We start from the raw sequence: 21,483 nt of genomic DNA, 5'->3' as shown, positions 1-21,483 counted from the left end.
GTTTAACCAAGTGTCTATTTGTTTACAGACAAGGCAGCAGGAGATCAATGTAGATCAGACTTGGTGACTGTAGCTAGTGCCATTTCAGAATCTCCCATGTTCAGACATGCTTGAGTTCCTGTGTCACTCAGCCAACCAGAGTTTAGGGACAAACCTGTTGGAAACCACAGCAATCTTGCCTGATGTGTTGCTCCAACAGGAATAATGGAAAATTTGCCACTTAAAAACACAGAAAAATGTTTTTCTGTCTGTTAAACAATACTGAGACATAGATTCAGCACAGTGTTTAAATGACATGTTGTTTTAATTCGGAATTCGCATTAACGATTGAATCTTTTGGAATATCAAAAATAAAGGAAAGGGTGAAATACCTTTTGTTTTTTATGACTGACTTTTTCCTTTTTTACTTTTTGGGAATATTTCATCCCCTGCTAGTTGAACACACAAACATTTAATTTTGGCTGTGAATATTTTATTTCCCAGATTAGAAGTGCCATCAGTAGTGAAGGATGTTATCAGGCCTGGCATGAGAAGTGATAGGAGAAGAAGTAATTTTTGCATTATTGGACGACTGCGATAGATCAGTGATGAAGGTTTAGTTGGTCTGGACAATGTGTAGCAGATTTATTATTTTTGCTCTGTCCGTGTTCACTGTTACGAATTAAAAATATATTTGCTAATTACATAACTATTACAGATTCAGGCTCTATGTGCAAGGAAGTAGCCAAATATGGCATGCTGGTGAAATGTTTACACTGTTTTTTAAATTTTTTTTATTTGTTTGTTTTGTTTTTTGCAGTAAGCAGAGAATCTACTGAGTAAAAAACATTAAGACTGCTGAGTTATGTATTATTGCATATTCCATGTTCTCCGTGCTGCTGTACTTGTTAGGTTTTATAATGTTTTGTTTGGTCGTTTATGACCTTAATCTTAACTGCTGTACTGACTACCTTACGTTACTGGTCAATATATAAATTACTTCTGTGTCGACTTTCCATTAGCAATATCTCAGGTTTACCAAATTACAAATGACACTCTTGATTATTTTTTTACAAGTAGGTTTAGATTTCATCTTCCCTTTTTTAAGGAGCTTTTTATAAAAGGTTTTTAGTTTCACTCACCTTGTAAACAGTCTTTTAAAGGTGAGATGTTGGTTGCTTACGTTTCCTCTTTATAAATATATTGTAAAAAAAGGCGATTTGAATTGAACATTGAATAATAATTTCCGTTATTTTTGGATCAGTTAAGGTCAAATGCACGTCTGTTTTATTGGATAGCTAAAATTTACCAGAAGTTTTTACTGTATCTTACAACTTGTGTTGCTCCTTGTTTTACCTTGAATGCCAAATCTATCAGACTTTTTTTCAACATGCACACAATGTTAAATAACTACTGACCTCTCTGTTTCATCTCCCTGTAATGGGAAGTCTGACTACAGCTCATTAAGAGTAATTATCCTTTCTGGAATTGAGCTGGTTGTTTGTGTGAACAAACCTGTTGCAACTTTGTTTCCTGTTCAGACCACCTGATTATGTTCTTGGAGTAAAAACAATTAACAATTTCAATACAATGTCTGCTTGACCTCCATATACTGATGTAATGACAAAAAAGCCCCCACTTGAGCATTCCTGTCTTTTTAATTCTGTTTTTGCCATTTGAAACAGTAATTTTTAAACGTATATTAATACCTTTAATTTTAGAAAATATTGAATATTTTTGTCTCTCCTTGTATATTTAGAATAGCAATGTAGAGCATTTACTGTAACTGTAGCGCTTACAGTTTGGTTGCATAATATGTCCTCCTCTTTTATTTTAGTGGAATCCTGAAATCTCCCCACTATAACATCAATTAATATTTAGGATACAGGTATTTATTATTTTATCTTTTGATTTTCTATGTTAATTAATTTAGATGTAAATCATTGAATATAAATAAATGATAATTTGCATATTGCACTTTTTAAAAAATGTATAGTAAAAAATACATTTTCCGTACAATATAATATGGGCTCATAATTAGGGCACAGTTTTAGGACAGCATGATACTACTTTTTGAAAGCTGCTTGATCTCCAAGCTCTAAATTAGTTGTGGGAAATAAAAGGCTCATTGTTCACCATGAAGCTCCATCCAAATGACTCAGTGCACTGTTGGAAAAACAGTTTCAATGCCTGGTGCCTGGAAAGCCATAACCTAACAAAAACTACATTCAGCAGCAGCAGCTTCATCAATATTGCTTGCTGTGAACTTAAAGCAAAATAAAAAACATTTTACTTTTTAACACAAGTTTCACAACATTCACCAATGTTATTTTACGTCACATGTTTTCTTAATATTGTACAATTCAGATATGTTTCCATAAGCATCTATACATGTCTTTCAACATCTTGGGTTTTTTACTTGGAAGGGGAATTTTAAAATTCTTGTTAAAATTACTTACTTAATAGATTTCATAGAAGGTTCCTGTGAACAAGGAAACACCAGTACAATTTCTCATCAGAGGAAGTACCTACTGGTTTTAGTCCTCGAGGCAGGTGTGATGTAACCTGAAGATTCCTTCACTATTATGAGTTTCCTCTCAGATCTGAAGTCCCTGGAAGTTGAGTTTCAGTGAAAAGATGAAAGCAAAAATAGCCTGCCATCCTGCTTGAACAGGCCTTCCCACAAGGCTGGCTGGAGTGTGGGTATGTTTGCGTTTATTCATTTTGGCTCTGGAATGCATTGACTGTTAAACAGTTCCAGATCAACATGTATATTAACTGTTGGTTTCACATAATTGCTGCTTACTCACATGGTTGACATCTAAACCTTCGTAGCTTTCTACATGCTGTGACTTCTCAGTAACAACCAGCCTTCTGAAGTGGTGATGGATACCATTTTAAAAGCTGTAGCAGAGATTTCCTGCAGGTTTACGTAGAAACAAATCCTTCTTGAATTGTTGAAGTGGAACAGTTTCATAGAAGGCAGGCTTATCCAAATTTATTTTCAGTAGTTGTGGTAGAGGGTTTTACTTCAGAGTCCTACAGCTATATTTGTTTACTACCTGGTCCCTGCAGTACTGATGCATGGGTTAAGGGTAAGGACCCTCCAGAGGTAGTGTTGAAATATCTGTTCATTCATCCATCCATTTTTTATTATTTATCAAGTTATTAAAAACAAGTTGTTAAATGAGAGCTTCCTTAAATTTTTTTTGGTCTAGAAGCATATCAAAGGTTGGTGACATTTGTAGTAATGCAGGTTCTTTTGTAACTCATTAATTTTATTTGTTTGAAAACAACTGAAAAAACATCAGGTGTTTCTATGAATAAAATGAATTGAACCCCTTTTAAATATCAGAAGTCATCTTATTGGTTTCTGCTTGTGTGATGTTTAGTTGTGTCCAGATATCATAATTGATCAAAACCGTGCAAAGGTGTTGATCTCTTACCATTTAATAAATGATTGCATAATTTGAAAGGAGGTCAACCAGGTCGCCGAGTTGAGCTTGGGGCATTTTCACATAAACACTCCTCACATTTTATGAGCCCTTTATATGATGGTTTACCTGTAAAATTAAAAGCTCCTAATCCTCACTTTCTGCTTTTACCTGCCTGTGCTGGCTTACTGAGGCTTTCGACTTTTATGAGAATCAAGCATTTGTAAATATTTGTCTCAAGTCAGGTGAAACTGCCACTGTGTGTATGACAACACCATAGCTAATTGTATTTCCTAGCCAGTGATTTTTACAGTAGGTCTGAGTGCCTTTCAGCTTGATGCTGGGTGTGTGTTGAGGATGTCACCACCAGCTGTCGCGTCTCACGCTCTGCTGAAAACCCAAACGTATGTTTCCTTTTCTCTAATTTAGGCCTTAATATTTTTGCAACATATTTTAGTCTTTCAGCTCATGATTTCAATGGCACTGTTTCACCTTTTCCTCTTAGGTTTTACCGTCATTAGCTCACATTTGAAGTTTAATGTAAGCAAAATTGGGACAAAGTGAAACAGATTGGAAATAAACAATAGAAATTGCTCTATTGATTTTGTGTCTTGAAAAAAAATAAAACGGTCAACATGTGTAGATCTCTTTCGCTTTCTCTGTATAGCTAGTCAACCAAATCAGTTTCTTAAAAACCTCCAATTTGGGAAAAAAAACTTTCTTTGTTTGTTTTTTTCTCCCAAAAAAAACAAACTGTTTGTGTGAAAACGGCATATAGAAATACAGGAAGCCATGCAAACACTCAATGATTATCAAGGCATGACCTCAAAGAAGGGGAAAATGGTGAAGTTTAAAATGTTAACTGCACTGTGGAAATATAACTGTCCCCGTATTCCTATAAAGGAGATAAACAGTAACCAAATTGTAGACTTTTTTTTTTAAAGATCCTTCAAAAGAAATACTTCTCTATCATAAGCTCTGATTAAACCAAATTATCTCTACCAGCCGAAAAAATTGCCTTTTTTGCTGGTAGATATTTATTTTATCCACACAGACACATTTAGTTACAGTAGACTATGGGTAGAACACAGAACATTACCTTAAATTCTCAGTTGTCAAAGTGGGAATAAAATGTCTTGCTGGTCCTGAAACGTCCTACTGCAGACGGCACCTTTTGTATCCAGAAAAGCAAACATAAGTGCAAAGATTCAAAATGTCAAACGGGTGCAATGTCTAGCTCCAGCTGAAGTGTGTTCGAAACTGTATGCCAAACTCTCTTTCTTTAGCACACCCACGCCACACATTGGTACGTTGTCCATTTTTAATCTGGCTCATTTTTTTTTCTTGTATGATCTACTTGCATTTGTGTCAGTGTTTTTGTTAGCTCATGAATTGAAATCTTTAACTGAAAAGCAGTCATTATGGTGGCTTATATATTGTTTTTCTCTTGTTGTATTGATGATGTTCCTGTAGTTGGTTTATTCTTGGTGAGCATATGTGATACATATTTAGCCCTCTTGCGGTATTTCTCTTTGTGAAGATGCTCGGTTGCCACCCTGAATGTGCCTTGCACAGCCTTTGCTGTAGAACTTAAACAGGTGTAATAGCTGCAGGCACATCTGCTGGTTAAAAGCCTCCTGCATTCAAGTACTATCGGACACAATTCATCTGCTGGCAGTCTGCTGGCTCAAGGCTCGCCCTGCGTCAGCTTCTGTTACAGTGCAATGCAGCAGTCACCTGTTAAACATGGGGAGTAGCTGTGGCTAAGCAAATTATCATACACACATTCAGCCATGTAAGCAGGTTTTGTTTTCCATCAAGGAAAACATCCGCAGTTAACAAACTGAATAAGATGTAGCAATGTCTTTTTCCAGCACTCTGACCTCCAGTAAAGAGACCAGATTGCAAATGGATCAATAAAGCATCACATTGTTATGAGTATTTCATTGCAGAGTTAAGGTGCTTTCACAGCCATTTGTTCAGTGCAACTACGAGTCCTTCACAAGGTGATTCAAAAAAATATAGTGCATTGAGTGAGGAAATGATTTTCTTAAGCTACTTAAGCAAACATTCAATGTTCTTCCTTTGTGTTTTTCCATATTTAAAGTAGAACAGAATGAGAAGTTGAAAAATCCCTGTCACGCTAACATTATTTAATCCAGGCTTCCAGGTTTTGTTAATCTGCTTGTTAATGATGTGGTCCAGATCAGTTCTCATATTCTGTGAAAAGCTTGTTCTGGAACAGAAAGTTGTGTAGAAGGATTAATCAAATAGGTACATAGTATCTCTGACATAATTAGAGCTCTGGAGAGCTTTGTTGGAACTCCTAACAAATCAGTGTCTCAGATCTCGTATATTTAAATATTGCAATAAAACTTGTGGACTTTATCCATATGAGGTTGTGTAAGTATTCATAGCTATAGGACTTTTAGCTATACTGTAGATGTATCTTAAGCCATCTACCTTATTTCTTTTCAGGTTTATTTGAAGATATGCAGTCAAATTGCTGGCTTGCTAATCTGGGAAACAGATATTGTGTTAAAGAGAGAAGTTCTGGCATAGATAGATCAGCACCTAGCTCTGTGTATATAGGCACTGACTTTTTTTTTTCCAGACACAGGAATAATTTATAAGAGTTTTCCTGGGTTTGTTTGGTTGTCCATTAAAGTAACTGGAACTCCCCCTCCCAGCGATCTGAATTTTTTATTTTTTTTTTTAATAATTGAACTTAAGAGACGCCATCGCTCAACTGAGTACGGCTGAACAGTTGGGGAGATCTACTCTCCACATCAATCAATTTTGGTCTCCCACAATCAAATCAGCCCAAGTGACCAACATTGGTCTGCATGTATATAATGCAATGCAAATCAATCCTCTACTGAGCCGGTGGTTGGCTTATTCCGTGTCCATTGCAATATCAGACAAGATGAACATGACTCACTGTGACCTAGACCGACCTCAAGCCCTTCAACTCGGGGCTGGACATCTTTTTCTTTTTTTTTTTTTTTTTTTTCAAAAATGTCACTTATGTCTTTCTTAATCTCAGGCTGACCCATGTGCCTTTCTGCACCCTTTGGCATGAATCCATTTCTTTTGAAACACTTTATCTCACAGTTTATTCAGCACAGTGTCTTAAATTTATGTAAAACAGAAAACATGAGTTGATTATAACTGTTAAAACCTTAATCTAGAATGAAACATGGTGTTAGACTTTTAGCAATGCTCAGATTTCTTTTTTTTCTTTTTACATATAGAAATCCATTAGAACAATAAGATAATTAAAATAATTAAGATTCCCAGAATCCCATTGTACCCTTCCTCATCATCCTTTAATGCGATAAAGACTCTTAACAGTACACCAGATTATATGGAGCTAGATCATCATTGCATAAAACAAGAATATCTGTCCTCCAGTAAAGGTTACTGAAAAAGAAATGCTTTTTGGACCTTAACGAGACAATAACTCTGGATCCAGAGAGGTCTAGTTACGGCCTAAGTATAATAGTTTTGAACAATACTGAGTATTTTTTGTCAGCTCATTCTGAAAGAGCAGTTCAATAGAAAATGGATATGACTCTAAATGGTCACTTTTTTTTTAACTCCTGAGAAACATTAAAGGTGGGTCCGCTGCTTAACACCAACTTGGATGGTGATGTTTATCAGAACATGCTTTACCTTTGTTATCAAAGTAAACAAAGGTAACTACAATTTTTATATTTAGAGAAGCAATTTCACCGCTAATGTGCGGTCACCTCTCTTTAAAGCAATTTAGGTGTTTTGTTTTTAAACTGTCAATAGCAGGTCAGTTTATGTAGAGCAATTAGGAAATTCCTTTTTTACATTATACACCTCTTATTTTTATTTTTATTTTGTTTTTACAATGTTTCAATTCAGTTTATTTATACTGTGCCATGCCACCACAAATGTCATCTTGAGAAACATTACAAAAAGTTATTTAAATTCAGTGATACATACATTCCAATTGATCCTAGTTATCGAACAGTACCGTGAACTCAGTTTGTGAGTGCAGTTCAAAGTAGTTTAAAAAGTTTCTATCTATTTTAATATTTGTGCAGTAAAGGCAATATAGAAATGGCCATATGATATTATTATGTTTGATATTATTATCAAACATAATATCAAACATTTATTATGTTTGATATTAGGCCAAACATTTACTTTCAGCACAGATTAATCTAAAATGTATCCCATTTGGACTTATAATTCTTTCTAACAGAGGTGTTATACTAATAGAGCTGAACACACAAGCGTAGTGTGTGTCAGCAGTGCAAAGTTCAGTTTTGGGGATCGTTTTTTCTTGGTGTCACCATTTTTTCCCCCTATATGCAGCTCATTTTTGTGTGTTTAACCTCGTCTCTGTTGCTAAATACTGGTATTGTAATCTGAACCTGTGTAGTTTGTCCTGTAGCATAAAACATTGTTGGTATTAATACGTAAACACAAACACTATAAGGTAAAACACTTCCTGCTTAAACACAATATAATGTCTGAAGCTCTACTTTTAGTAACCCTACATGACTTTGAGTAGCAATAAAACAATGTCGCCTTTTATATAAGCCACTTTATCTGATGGTTTTCATGACAGCAATCTGGAGATGTATTTGTATTTTTCGACATGCAGCGAGCAACACCTCTGAGCTCACGGTGCATGTGACTTCTGAATAATGGAGTAGCCCCAGTGTCTGCTAAGAAGGAAATAGAAGTGAGGAAGCAAATGCAGGGGTGTGAGGAGAGTGTGAATGGGACTCAGGAAGCGCTCTGCTCTGAATCTGCCGTTATTTAAAGCAGCGTGATTCCTGGGAGATGAGCGGTGAGACTAGGAGGGGAGGCGAGGGACCAGGAGACAAGAAGGAGGGTATTGCCTTAAAGGATCAAAGCTGCATTTCTCATGGGTTAATCATGCTTCAAGCTGTGTTTTACATTCTTTACCGTTGGCCCTTTAAGACATGTCTCAGATAAACCTTACGCTGTATGATGTTCCTGTGGAAGGAAAGAGCGCTTTGGGATAACCCAGCCCTCTTTTGCTCAGCTTGCCTCGACAGAAAGAGTTCTCTGCAGAACTGAATAATTCATGGGGCTTCAGAAGAGTGCAGTGAAAATCACCACCCCCCACACACTCGCACACAAAACATGATATGCTACATTCTCTCACACATACTCTATGCTTTACCATCATACCACTCAACTCCTATCACAGTTCATCTTCACAGTTAATTTTAGGTTGTGCAGACTGATGTGATCTTATTTTTTCTGTTTTAGACAAGCTAATGTTACTTGAATAATTAACTCGACTGGGTTTCATTCCGACGTCATTGTCGCTGATCTTTGTCTGGGGTGGGGGGTCTGGCTTTCCCTCAGTAATTGCGTCTCTGTTATGCAAGGTGATTTTGTTTATTTTTGAAGGAAATGCACAACGCAAGCAAAGTACTGTCAAAATCCTCCCTGCAGAGAAATGCAGTGACTGTAATGGAGACAGGGATTCTGGAGGATGCTTCAGTGCTTGGTTGGGGATGAAGAAGGGAGTGGTTGATGTGAAGGGTGCAGGGAAGTGATGTGCCGCTGAGTGGGGGCAGGAGAGATGGGAGCAGAAGATGGTTAAGAGAGTGAGTGCACATGTGAAACAGGCTGAGAAAGATGGAAAAGATTAGTGACATAACCTTTAAGACTGCAGCATGATGTGGGTGTGACAGCTACCATGTCTAGTTTGTTCTACTTAGAGCGTCTGTGGGTTGTCACGTTTCACTATCTAGATTCTTTAATACTTCTTAAGATTTGATCTGGCAATTTGGAGAGCAGATGGATGTGCTGTTAAAAAGTATTCAAAGACTTTTAAATATGTGGAAAATGTTCAGGGAAAGTTATTTTATTCCTCATAATGTTTCAAAATGTCTCCTAATGGAGATTCCTTTCTTTAATCATCAGCTTATTCTGGCTCTGGTTGTAGATGTGTAAGTGAACTGACAGAAACTGTGTCTGTCTTTACAACTGTACTTTCCGAAGCATACAGGTCCATCTCAGTAAGTCATATGTCGATGAGCTGATGGCTGGTTTAAAGTAACACGGGCTTCCTTTATTACTTACCAAAGCCACTTGATCATTGTCTCTTTGCCATGCTGCTCTGCTACTGAAGTTTATGCAGAAGGAACCCCAACCAATTATTGAGTTGGCAACAGTTAATTTGGTCTAATTTAGTGGCTCTCCATTAATTCTTCATGCCCCACGTCCCCCAAATTGAAATATTATTGAGAACCTGATCATATTTAACTGGTTCAATCCCCTGCTTATCAAAGCTGATTAGTAAAATGAACTGCAAAACATAAATTTAAGCTATTGCAACTCATTTAATGTTTTAGATCTTAAAACAATGTCCAAGTTCAGTTCAGTTCATGACTTTATTAACACAATGTGTAACATTTAATCAAGACTGCTCTGTCTGTGTCATTCTCAAAAGAGAAAAAGTGCAAATGATTCACTGGAATGTGCATTTCAAGATTAAACACATTGTAAACATTGGCTACTTAGCTTCATCAGTTTATTCCTTATTCAAAAACTTATATATATAAACATATATAGCTTTTTAAATATTTTTGTGCAAAATGTGCAACAATATTGCATCTATTTTAGCTTATCAGAAGAGATAAAAAAGGGCATAACATTTTCCATTCACAGTAAAACCCAGGGCTTTTTAGGCCTTGCTGTATTCCCCGGTCTTTTTCATCTGCCTACCTACTTTAGGTTTGGGTAATTGCACTTTTAAAGTTTGTATTGAGCGCATGCGAGCCTGTCAAGTAGCCTGGCTATGGCGTTTTCTTTTGACTCTCACAAACTTTTCCATGTGTACCGGTGTGTTTATTGTTCAAACATGAATAAAAGACATGGCACCCCACCATTCCAATATTTGATAAATACTGGAGACATGCCTTTGAACATGGCAGGAAAAATGATGAGCTCTTATATCTTTTTCATTGCTTTGAAGCAACGTTATACATGACATTTTGACCATTTTACTGCTTGAACTCAGTATTGATTATTTATTTTGCTTTGTTTTTCCTCCAGGACCGTAAGCTGTCAAAAATTGAACGCCAGCGCTTTAAAGAGGAGGCAGAGATGTTGAAGGGTCTACAGCATCCCAACATTGTTCGTTTCTATGACTTCTGGGAATCTCCTCTAAAAGGAAAGAAGTACATTGTTTTAGTGACAGAGCTCATGACGTCAGGAACACTAAAAACGTAAGTATTCATAATGGGATTTCTTTCACCAGAAGTGGAAATGAATGGTCATGTACACTTAAACACTCATACAAATTTCTCACTCCTTCTCTTAGTTACCTAAAGCGTTTCAAGGTCATGAAACCCAAAGTCCTGAGAAGCTGGTGCAGACAGATCCTGAAAGGCCTTCACTTTCTCCACACCAGGACGCCACCGATCATCCACAGAGACCTCAAATGTGACAACATCTTCATTACTGGACCGACAGGATCAGTCAAGATAGGGGATTTAGGACTGGCGACACTCAAAGCTGCCTCCTTTGCAAAAAGCGTCATAGGTATGAGATTTGGGTATTGGACTTAACTATGAGGCTGGAGACATTGATGATTCTGTCCGATTACTTTGTCGTTCTTTTTCTAGGTACTCCAGAGTTCATGGCTCCAGAGATGTACGAAGAGCACTATGACGAGGCCGTAGATGTCTATGCATTTGGCATGTGCATGCTAGAGATGGCCACTTCAGAGTATCCCTATTCAGAGTGTCAAAATGCTGCCCAGATTTATCGTAAAGTTACTAGTGTAAGTGGACCTGTGGTCAAGAATTCTTTTCTAACTTTTGAGAGTTAGAAAAGAACCCTCAAAAGTAAGAGGAAACAAAGCTAACCAAATTGATTGAGATTATGTAGTGTAGTCTGTGGCTTTCTAGTGAATTTAGTAGATAATACAGTAAGGATTCAGTTGAGAGCAAATATCAAGCAGTGTTATAGGTGTATCAGAATAATCAATATTTCAATGTAATTGTTACAAAAATTATGTAAATGTTTTAATTTGCATTAAAATCAATACATAAGACTTGTTAAATTCCCAGGGGAACACAGCATCTTACAGCAGTACTGCACACATACCGACACTTGGTGAGCTGCTTCTGGAAGTTTAAAACTCCAGGAAAATGACAAATATGTGTAGAGAGTGTCTGAGCATTTGAAGAAGTTTTGCCCAACTGAATGACGCAGACAAAGTGAAATTTTGTAGCAGATTAAAAATGTCAGTGAAGCTCCTGTATCTCAAAAACAAGAGTATTAAATATACCAGACAATAAACTTACAATATTGTTGTGTCTTTGAGTTCCACCTTCAAGTCGTTTCTCAGGAATGGAGTTGGTGCAGCAGATTGCTCTGTTCTGTTGTAGCTACAATGTAACACAAAAAAAATCTCAATCAGCTGGCGGCTACATCAGCTACTAAAAGTGACGAAATGACCAACCCCTCTGTTCTGTAGTGAAAGAATTAGCATGTAGCTAAATATAAAGCAAGTAAACATAAATAAATGCTGCACACATAGTGTAGCTGACAATATAAGCAGAAAGTAATTAGAATCAGTAACAACCGGGCCATCCTGACTGGAGTTGATCATCAAAGAAAATATGGTGCTAAATTACCCGAAACATAAAAACTGAACAGCTGCTGGTGAATACATTAGAATTCACGAGAAACCTTGTCTACTCTGTAAAAAAATTTGCATGCACCAGATCCATGTTCTGGATCCACATTAAAAAACAATTTTGAATACAAGAATCCAAAGCAAATGGAAGCACAAAGTATCCAATGATATTTCATTGCGGTACATGCTGTCATAACAAATAAACACTTCCTGTTTTGCAGTAAAGAGAAGTGACTCTTGAATAGTTTTTTTTCTAAATGGGAGCTTATGGCTTTCTACCTGACTTTGACCTAATTACTCTAATAAAAATACTGTCATATATGACTTCAAAAAAGGCTGTAGTGGTTTTATAAATTGTATCACATATTTTACTAAGTATCAGTATCGAGTCTGGATTTTTACTATTGTGACAACCCTGCAAAATAATAGATTATACTATTATGATTATTATTACATGTTATGTAATTTTACTTTATCAAACTTTTTACATAATTTCTGTTAAGAGTTTCATGCTGTGCAAACTGGGATTCATAAAAACAAGACACATTGAGGTTAAAAGTTGTTAGGTTTTATTCCATATGTGGTCATACATCATGATTTAATAGAACAATGTGTCCATCTCTTGGCGTGGCATACTCCAAATTGTCATTTAGTTTGGGGGTTGTCTTTAGTCATGATGGACGTCCATATTTGATGAAAGGTATTGATTTTTTAGCTCTCAACGTTTCAAGATAAGCAAAGACATGATTACTGTATATGCAGTTAATGCAGAAAGGCTCTCTGCTCCCATTGATAGATTAGAAACATTAGAGAAGCTGTCTCTAGATGCTGCTTGTGCCAGACCAAAGTGGAATATTAATTTGCGATTGATCAGAAGCGATACTGATAACGTTTTACGTCCCCAGTGAAAAGATGATCTAAAAGATGTGTATACTTGACTTTTAAATTTTACTCTTGGCACATTCAATGCTTAATTCAAATACGTTATTGTATAAATGTGATATATGGTGTTGTAAAATGCCTTAGTTCAGCAGTCCTGTTTGATTTTAACGAAGTCAGATTTGACTTGTTGAATTTGAATAAGGATCTATGGGTCTATTTGAACTGTTAGGAATTTGTTATAGTTGCAATCTGACCAAAGGGTGTGTATAATGACAAGACCTGTCAGATTGAAACCCATAAAAGAACAACCTTCACACACTTCAGCTTTCTTTCTGCTTTTATCAGGAAAACTTTTTCATCTCTTTTCATGTCTTCTGTATTCATGTCTCTTTCCTTTCAGGGTGTAAAGCCAGCCAGCTACAACAAGGTTGTGGATCCTGAAATCAAGGAGATCATTGGCGAGTGTATATGTCAAAAGAAAGAGGAACGGTAAGTGATTTTTTTTTTTCTTGTCCAACAAAGGCCAGAGGTACTCATGCATGTAATGACTTTTGCTGTTTCTCTGACACTAAAGATTTCAACAGCAAAGTAGTCTTCCTTCTAAAGTCTCTTAAAGTTCTGTGATGTAATGAGTTTCCCTACAATTAGGCCAAATGAGCCTTGAATACCATGTGGTGGGCCTTTTTTGGGAACATTTGCCGGAACTCAAATGGAAAACACCCGGTAATGTTTTAATGCAATTACTTAGTGAACCTAAGTCATGTCTTCACTGCGTTTAATTTCTGCTGAGGGCTGCTACAGTTTCTTATCAACATCAATCAATCAATTAAACTTGAGCTTTAATTTTCCCTAAAAGAAAAAAAATCTGTTTTTGTTTTAAAAAAGCTGATGTAAGCACTGTAAGATTTGCATTTCATTATATGTATAGAGTACTACCTCTTGCATAATAAAAATAACATCACTAGCTACAAACTCAATAAATATGAATAAATAAAAATATATATATTATAGCTGAAAATACTTCTGTCGACTTATTACTGTCTTTGTGTTACCACTTGTCAGGCCACCAAATCTTAGGCCAAATTGTTTAGTCTGAGTTTTATTTTGTTTCTTTTTTGCTTTTTCAGGTATACCATTAAGGACCTGCTGAACCATGCTTTCTTTGCCGAGGACACAGGTGTGAGGGTGGAACTTGCAGAGGAAGACGATGGGAAAAAACCCACCATAGCTCTCAAACTGTGGGTGGAGGACCATAAGAAGTTAAAAGGAAAGTACAAGGAGAGTGGAGCCATTGAGTTCACATTTGACTTGGAGAAGGAGGTTCCTGAGGTTGTGGCACAAGAAATGGTTAGTTAATTATTTAGTACACATTACTTACAAGAGCTGTAACTTAGTTTGTGTTCCTCATGCAGACTATCTTCATATTTTTCAAACTGTTTCACTTTTAGAAGCCTAATCTATTCAGATTCTTGGTTACTCAGTGGTTTTATATGTATTAAGCCTGGACGCCAACAGTGGAGATAAGTTGCGTTGCTGTTCTAGGAACATGTTTATTGCATTTTATGTATTTATCTATTTTTAGTGTTTCATCAGATTATGCTCCCAGTGGATGAAAGATTAAAAAGAGTGTTTTTCTCCATGTGGGAGCCACCACAACTTCCTCAAGTCTCTACAATCTCTCATCTAACATTTGCTTAAACCACAGAAATGTTTTTTTTTAAATGGCTGTGGTATTTTTGCCTTTGATAAAACTGCATATGGAGAATGAAACATTGTCATTTAGAGCCTCTGGAATTTTTTTCATTGCAAAAAAAAACAATGACCAACCTATATTTGTATCTCTTCCTTTCTTGTCTGCTCCCCCCTATTTTTTCCATTTTTGGTTTGTCGCCTCTAACATGCTAAAACAATAGCAGAGATGTATAGTGGTTCATCTGCACTCGTGTTTAGGACCTTTAGTCACAGATCTAACTGATCTAATGCATTAGGCAGTTGTAGATTCAGATTTCATGCCCAATTCTTAGTTAAAGTTTAGTACTTTGCCTACAGTCTTCAGTAATTTCTTATCATGCTTAAGGGATGATGTCTCCATAGGAAGCAGTTTGTTGGGGTGCTAGGCTACTATTAACAAGTTCTCTCACTTTTAGTGTAGTTCCTATTAATCTTGTGCAGAAAACCTTTTATAAAAAAACATACAGCTTTTTTCTTGGCAGTGCGACTTGAAACTAATGTCAAGTCGCTATATATTTATATATTATTAATATTAATATTAAAATATTAATATTTGAGCTAGGATTGCAACAATTTGCGAACAAGCATTTAGAATTAGTAAAGTATAAAACGTGTAAAGTAAATAAATGATAAATTGAACGATGGCTGGGCACCACGTCAAGGAATAGTGCTTGGTGGCTACATGTGCTTTTCCCTTAAGTTTCAACAAGTTTGTGCTTTGCGTTCACAACCATTTGTCAATGTTTGAACTATTATGTTTTATATAATTTTAAGCAAGCCATAATGAATGATGGTTGCAAAGGATATACCTTTTCAGTTCTGTTTGGTAACTAGAGATCACATGACAGTGCATCTGATTTAGCCCATTAATAAAGGGCTGTTTGAATGGACCATCTTCTTCAGCTTCAAAATGACTTGACTGGTTATACATAGACTGAATTAATCTTCACCAAACTTGAGAATGCTGAAAACTGTTTTTTTGAAAATGTTCACATAAGAAAAGCAATGAAACCACATATTTTCAAACTATAATCACTGAAAAATAAATTGGTTCAGGTTTGACTTATCTTTAATATTTACAGTTTTGTGTTGACTGATCGTACATAAACATTTCAATTACTTGCTCAACGGGTTATTAATTTAATTTACTATGAGAATGAATGATCGTGTGGAGACCTGCACACCTCTGCAGGCTGGAATGGGTGTCATAAAACATGTACCGATACTAAAAACAGAAGCTGTGCCAGTAAAAATCACAGGTGGATTGAAATATTTGTTGGAAAATGTGGGAAAATTGATTAGTTGTCAACTAAACTAATCATTAGTTGGATCCCTAATCTGAGCATGGTGTGAAGCAGGTCATGTGACACAGCAGACGGGAAGCAGCAGCACAGTGAATGTCACTGCAATAGGCAAACAGCCGATCTTTAAAACTCAGTTTGCAGTTTTGCACACTGTATAAGCACAGTAGACTGACTCTTAAAGATTTTCTGAGCAATCCCAAGTATTTTATGCTGCATAGTAATTTAATATAAATGATGTGTTTTTTTTAATCCATAATAAAGACCCCCTGATATTTTTAACTGTAAATTTGTTTCTAACGTCATCCTTACGCAGCTTCATCTATATTTGTAGATGTAAAAATTCTGCCAGCTCTGATGTGAGCAATGAGCCAGACACTAACAAAGGGAATCATTTCCCGCAGCTCTGACCCCTTTAAATAGCTCTTCTGTTCCTCCCTTTTCTTCCTTTGCTTGTTCTTTCCGTCTGCCTCCCACTCTCCCATTTTTAATGCACCCTGTCCCATCTCACGTGCTCAGCACTAAAAATATCTTGAAAATCATTCTTTCCCCCTTTTTTTTCGTCAGGTGGAGTCGGGCTTCTTCCAAGAGAGCGACGCTAAAACTGTGGGAAAGTCGATCAGAGACCGTGTGGCGCTGATAAAATGGAGAAGAGGGAGGACGGCGGCTATAGTAGCTCCGGTGGATCAGGGTGACGGAGGCCAGAGGATTAATGTGACATCATCTGAGGGCGTCGCGGGTGCAGTACCACATGTTGTACAGCCTCTTGTGGTTGAACCTGAAGACACAGACGCAGATCAGCACAGCAGGCTACACAACCTGCCAACCAGTACCACTTCAGTGACATGTAGGAGTTTTCACTCTCTCTGCCCAGAAACAACACATAAATCTTTAACTTTTTTTTCATAGAAGTGCATTTTTGTGTGTCTCAGCAGCAGACGGCACACTTGACAGTGGCATGGGCTCTACTGTGTACTCAGACTGTCATAGCAGCCAGCAGAGTGTCCTCTACCAGTCCCTACTGGAGCCTATTACTATGGCAACACAGCAGGTTTGTATCACATCACCCTAGTGAAACGTATGCATTCAGACTTATTGAAGCACATGTAAACTTTCAGACCAATCTCTGCTCACGTTTCCCCATATATGAACACTGATGCTATATTTCCACTCTGACATTTGCTCAATAAAGATAAATCTCACTAAATTAGATTATCACATTATTATTTTTATTTCAATCAATTAAAAAAGGGAAATCCATATGTTTCATGGATTCATTACACACACCAATGGATTTCAAGAATATGTTTCTTGTGCGGGATGTGAGAGCAAGAGGTTAAGCATCCCCGATATTCAAGGATTTCTTTAACATGTCTGAAAGAATCAAAGCATAGCCTTAATAGTCTTTATTACATGTGCTTCATTGGTCTTATGCACCATAAAATTGATCTACAAAATGTAATTTTGAGTTATTCAAACCAATTTTGTGTTTTTTTTTAGCTGGCAGCCATAATAATCCAAATTAACAGAAAGAAAATCACTTTTGTCAATGTATTTTAATGAATCTGTTTGAGTTTCACTCTTTTAATTGACATGTTGAAATAAAGGAACCTTCATTTTATTTATTCAAATGCACACTGCAAACATTACCCTTCATAATCTTACATATACATCTTCATACACTTTTTTCAGGTTTTGTTCTGTTGATTTTTGAGTAACACATTTTGCTTTTGGGTTGTTCTTTGTCAGTGCCAGAGATGCAGCCATTTTCTGACAGACCGACCTCATTCCTCTGAAATCAGTGAAGTTTGGCAGACACCACTGAGCCCGCAGCTCAGGGCTCGACTGGGAAGTGCAGAACGAAGGGGAAGTGCCCCTGTTATTGACATTCAAAGGGCAAGCCAAATTGCTCAGCTCCATGCTTTCATTCAGGCCCGGAGATCAGTCAGTCCCATCCCCGTTGTAAGGGAGAACCTGGTGGAAACCAGCCCCAGGGAAGCCCATCCTCAGCCTATCTCTGAAGCTGAGGGCAGGCTTCCCTCCCCAACCACTCTGCCGATGTTTCATCTCTCCCCTCTTTCTTCACCTACCGAGTTCCGCCGCCGTAGTGACTCCGGTGTCAGATCGCCGTCACCAACAGCCAGTGAGATTTTGACTCTCCCAGTGCAGAGTCCACGCCGACACTCGGACCTCAGTAGTCTTCTTAGTCTAGCGTCTAACGAAAACCATCTTTCTGCGCTGCATAGAAGCTCAGAGTGCCAAGCCTGCCTTTCTCTGCTTCTGTTAAAGTCCCAAAATGGGAACCACCGTCCCTTTACTGCCGTCTCACCAACACATCACTGTCTATCTGACATTCGCCACCATCCTTTATCTGGAAAATTACCTTCCTCTTGCTACGGACAGACAAAAGGATCAAGCGATTATTCAAATTTTTCCATGCTGCAGCAGTCCCTGTTTAATATAATCAGCCGTAAATCAGTTCCTTCTGCCATCACGCCATCCCAAACTTTCCCACTGCACTCCTCAACAGCCGGGAGGCCGTCTCACAGTGATGGAGAATGTGTCCCAACTAGTCCTCCACAGAGTGACGGCTTATTTGAAGAGCATGAATCTCTCCAGCACTGGAAGGAGAAATATTTTTCCAGAAAGCAACAAGCTACCAGTGCTTTTGAAGTGGTAGGTTACAGCAGCAGACAAGTGAATCAATTTCCCTGTAATGGAGCCAACTCCTGCTTTGCAGATTTCTCCCAGCCTGTACGAACTAAATCTTTCACTCTGCATGAAGCTGGACCGGTCTCCTGTCTACTCTTAGGCTTGCTGCCTTCATAGACCTTCAGCTGCAATTATAAGCTTGCTTCTGTCGGAGGAGAATGGTGTAACCTCTAACACACTACCCTTCTGATTAACCTTTACAAAGCCCCTTTGCAAATGCCCTAGATTTTAACATTTTCCTTTCTACTTTGCCAAGGTAATACAGCATCCGTCTATCCTTAGCCTGCCATGGATAGCTGTGTTTTACTTCGGGGAGAAGGGATGGTTGTCTAATTTCCATTCTCTCAGTTTATCCCATTTCTCCTTTGTGCCCTCATTTTACCTCACGCCTGTCTGCTGTTGCTTTTTATTATAAAAGGTCTTTAAATTAACTTACTTTTGTCTTCTTTTCCCTCACACTTGCAGTTTCTTGCAAACTTTTTTAAACTCATTGAATATTTTAAACATTTTATCACGTTACTGACGTTTCATTTGATAGTCCAACAAAACTTTGTGGATTATTGTGAAATGGAAGATAAAGCATTTTTGCTTCAAATAAAAATCTGAAATATTTTTGCTGTGCATTTGTATTCAGCTCCCCTAAGTTGGTTCTTTGTGGAACCTCCTCTTACTGTAATTAGTGCTGGAAGTCTTCTGGAATATTTTACCAACTTTGTTACATCACTCAACCTCAGTCACATTGAATGGAGAGTATCCATAGACAGAAACTTTCAACTTGTGCCATTAATTCTTAATTGGATTTAGGTCTGGACTTTGACTTTTCCACTCAAAAACATATAAATGCATTTCAAACCATTCAATGCTGCGTATTTAATGTCAGCCTGTTGGAAAGTGAACCTCTGGCCAGGTCTCAAGTCTTTTATAGCCTCCAACAGGTTTTCTTCCAGGACTGAGATGTTTAGGACAATCCACCTTTCAGTTAACTCAAGGATAAAGCAGGGTGAATGCAAATGCAAGGCACGTTTTTCAAGTTTTGATTTTGAAAAAAATAAGAAAATATTTCGTTTTCTGTTTTCTTCAGTTTTTTACTCCTTTGTCTTCATCTGTCATGTAAAACTGCAAAAAAATTCTTTGAAGTTTGCTTTTGTAACGTGACAAAACATGAAGAAGTTCAATGAGCATGAATATTTTTGCAAGGCACTGAACTTCTATAGGAAACAACCTCTGATTAAGCTTTAACTTGTAATTGTGTTTTTGTCTTTAGGCCAGTTCTCCAGGTAACCAACACCAGCAGTCTGTCCAGGGCTTGCCCTCGTCCAGCGCAGCCATGACCGCTCCAGGGCAGCCTCTTCAACCTGGACACAGCTACTCTGCTGCTCTGTATGCTGCTCACCCCGGCAGCACTACACCCATCCCAGCCAGTCTAGGCTCATTAAATATCCAGCAGCAAACATCAGTTGCAGTTACTAATGCAGCATCGGCTGTGCCACAACATTTTGCACAGAGCTATCAATCTGCCGGACACCAACATCAGCCAGCAGCATCGGGCTCTCCAACTTTTACCCTCCAAGCCCATCAGGTTTCTCAGAACCTTGTTGCCTCAACTCAGCAACAGGCTGCATCAAGCTACCCTGCAGTCCATCATCAGACTGCAGCAGCCATCTTTGCAGCACACCAGCCAACGCAAAGCTGCTCTCTTGGCACAGTTTCCTCATCAATGGCAGTGACGACCCATGGCCAATCTGCACACTCCACTAGCACATCTCAGCAGACCTCAGCCAATCAGCAGCCTGGCCAGATATCTTCCACACCAGCACTTTACAGTCAGATAATTTCTGTTCAACAAAACACCCAGTCAAACATACAACACACACTAAACGCTGGACAAGTTTATAATCATAGCCAAGAATCTGTGCATACCATCAGCCATCCAGCGGCTCACCCCCCCACGCTTTCTTCTCAACGACTTCAGTCTCCTACTCACCAGTTGGACGCTCCAGTTCTTTTGCAAAATGCAGTTCCAGAACAGAGTGAGAATGAGCCGCATCCCAAAGGAACCCCAGTTCGACAGATTCCAGCTGGCAGTCAAAGTTTCTTTGCGTCAGCTGTGCCCGATGCATCCTCTCACAGCTATGCGCAGAACCAGTACCAGCTAGCACCGTGCGTCACTGGAGAAGGAGTTAGTCAAGCAGCATCATCTCAGACCTTTCCAGTTTCCACCCAGCAGAACCACAGCACACACATCCACCAGGAAGTGAGTGGCCAGTTTGTTTGAATTAATATATTTTCATGGTGACTCTCCCTTTTAACTTTCTTTGAAAATATTTCATACATTTCAGATATTAACAAAAGGAATTAAAGTAAATCTTTTTTTACTTTTTTAAAACCCGAAACATGAAGAAAAGGTATTTACCTATTGTGTGGCACTTAACTCACGCATCAGGTGTATTCTTATTGATGCGGCCTCTCCCGTCCAATTTTTCTGACAGCAATAAATAAGATGTTCTGCAGATCAGTATGAATGCTGCTCCAATAAGAGGTTAAATATGTTTAACAAATCTGCTATAATGCTCTAACAATGCGTCTTCTAAAACTATTAAAAAAACTCAACATGTAAGGTTACAATAAACTCATGTCTCGCTCCTGCTTCTGAAATTCTGATGTAATGATTGCCATCTGGTGATTATTAGTCTGGCAACATTTTAAGACACTGTTCTAAATTTATTGTTTGTTGGTGAACACTAACAAGTTGCTCTACATCAACAAGCTTAGTTTT

At 37.8% G+C, this 21,483-nt stretch overlaps 1 protein-coding gene across 9 annotated transcripts in view; it reads left to right on the top strand.

Annotated features, from left to right (window-relative positions):
• Window positions 1-21,483, top strand: part of LOC116718000 (serine/threonine-protein kinase WNK2) — a 49,625-nt gene that overhangs the window by 7,854 nt on the left and 20,288 nt on the right. For 7 of the 9 annotated variants that reach the window (XM_032560241.1, XM_032560071.1, XM_032559988.1 and 4 more), the window contains 9 exons: window positions 10,491-10,663; window positions 10,759-10,979; window positions 11,063-11,220; window positions 13,364-13,452; window positions 14,091-14,310; window positions 16,563-16,842; window positions 16,928-17,046; window positions 17,745-18,671; window positions 19,972-20,961. In XM_032560241.1, coding sequence (XP_032416132.1) covers window positions 10,491-10,663; window positions 10,759-10,979; window positions 11,063-11,220; window positions 13,364-13,452; window positions 14,091-14,310; window positions 16,563-16,842; window positions 16,928-17,046; window positions 17,745-18,671; window positions 19,972-20,961 — 3,177 coding nt within the window. The remainder of the gene's footprint in view (window positions 1-10,490; window positions 10,664-10,758; window positions 10,980-11,062; window positions 11,221-13,363; window positions 13,453-14,090; window positions 14,311-16,562; window positions 16,843-16,927; window positions 17,047-17,744; window positions 18,672-19,971; window positions 20,962-21,483) is intronic. The other 2 variants (XM_032559901.1, XM_032560322.1) reach the window with 2 other exon arrangements.

The sequence above is a fragment of the Xiphophorus hellerii genome, chromosome 1 (genome assembly GCF_003331165.1).
Source record: "Xiphophorus hellerii strain 12219 chromosome 1, Xiphophorus_hellerii-4.1, whole genome shotgun sequence".
NCBI classification, from domain to species: Eukaryota; Metazoa; Chordata; class Actinopteri; order Cyprinodontiformes; family Poeciliidae; genus Xiphophorus; species Xiphophorus hellerii.
Note: the sequence above shows the minus strand (reverse complement) of the source record. Positions and strands in the feature narration are given on the sequence as shown.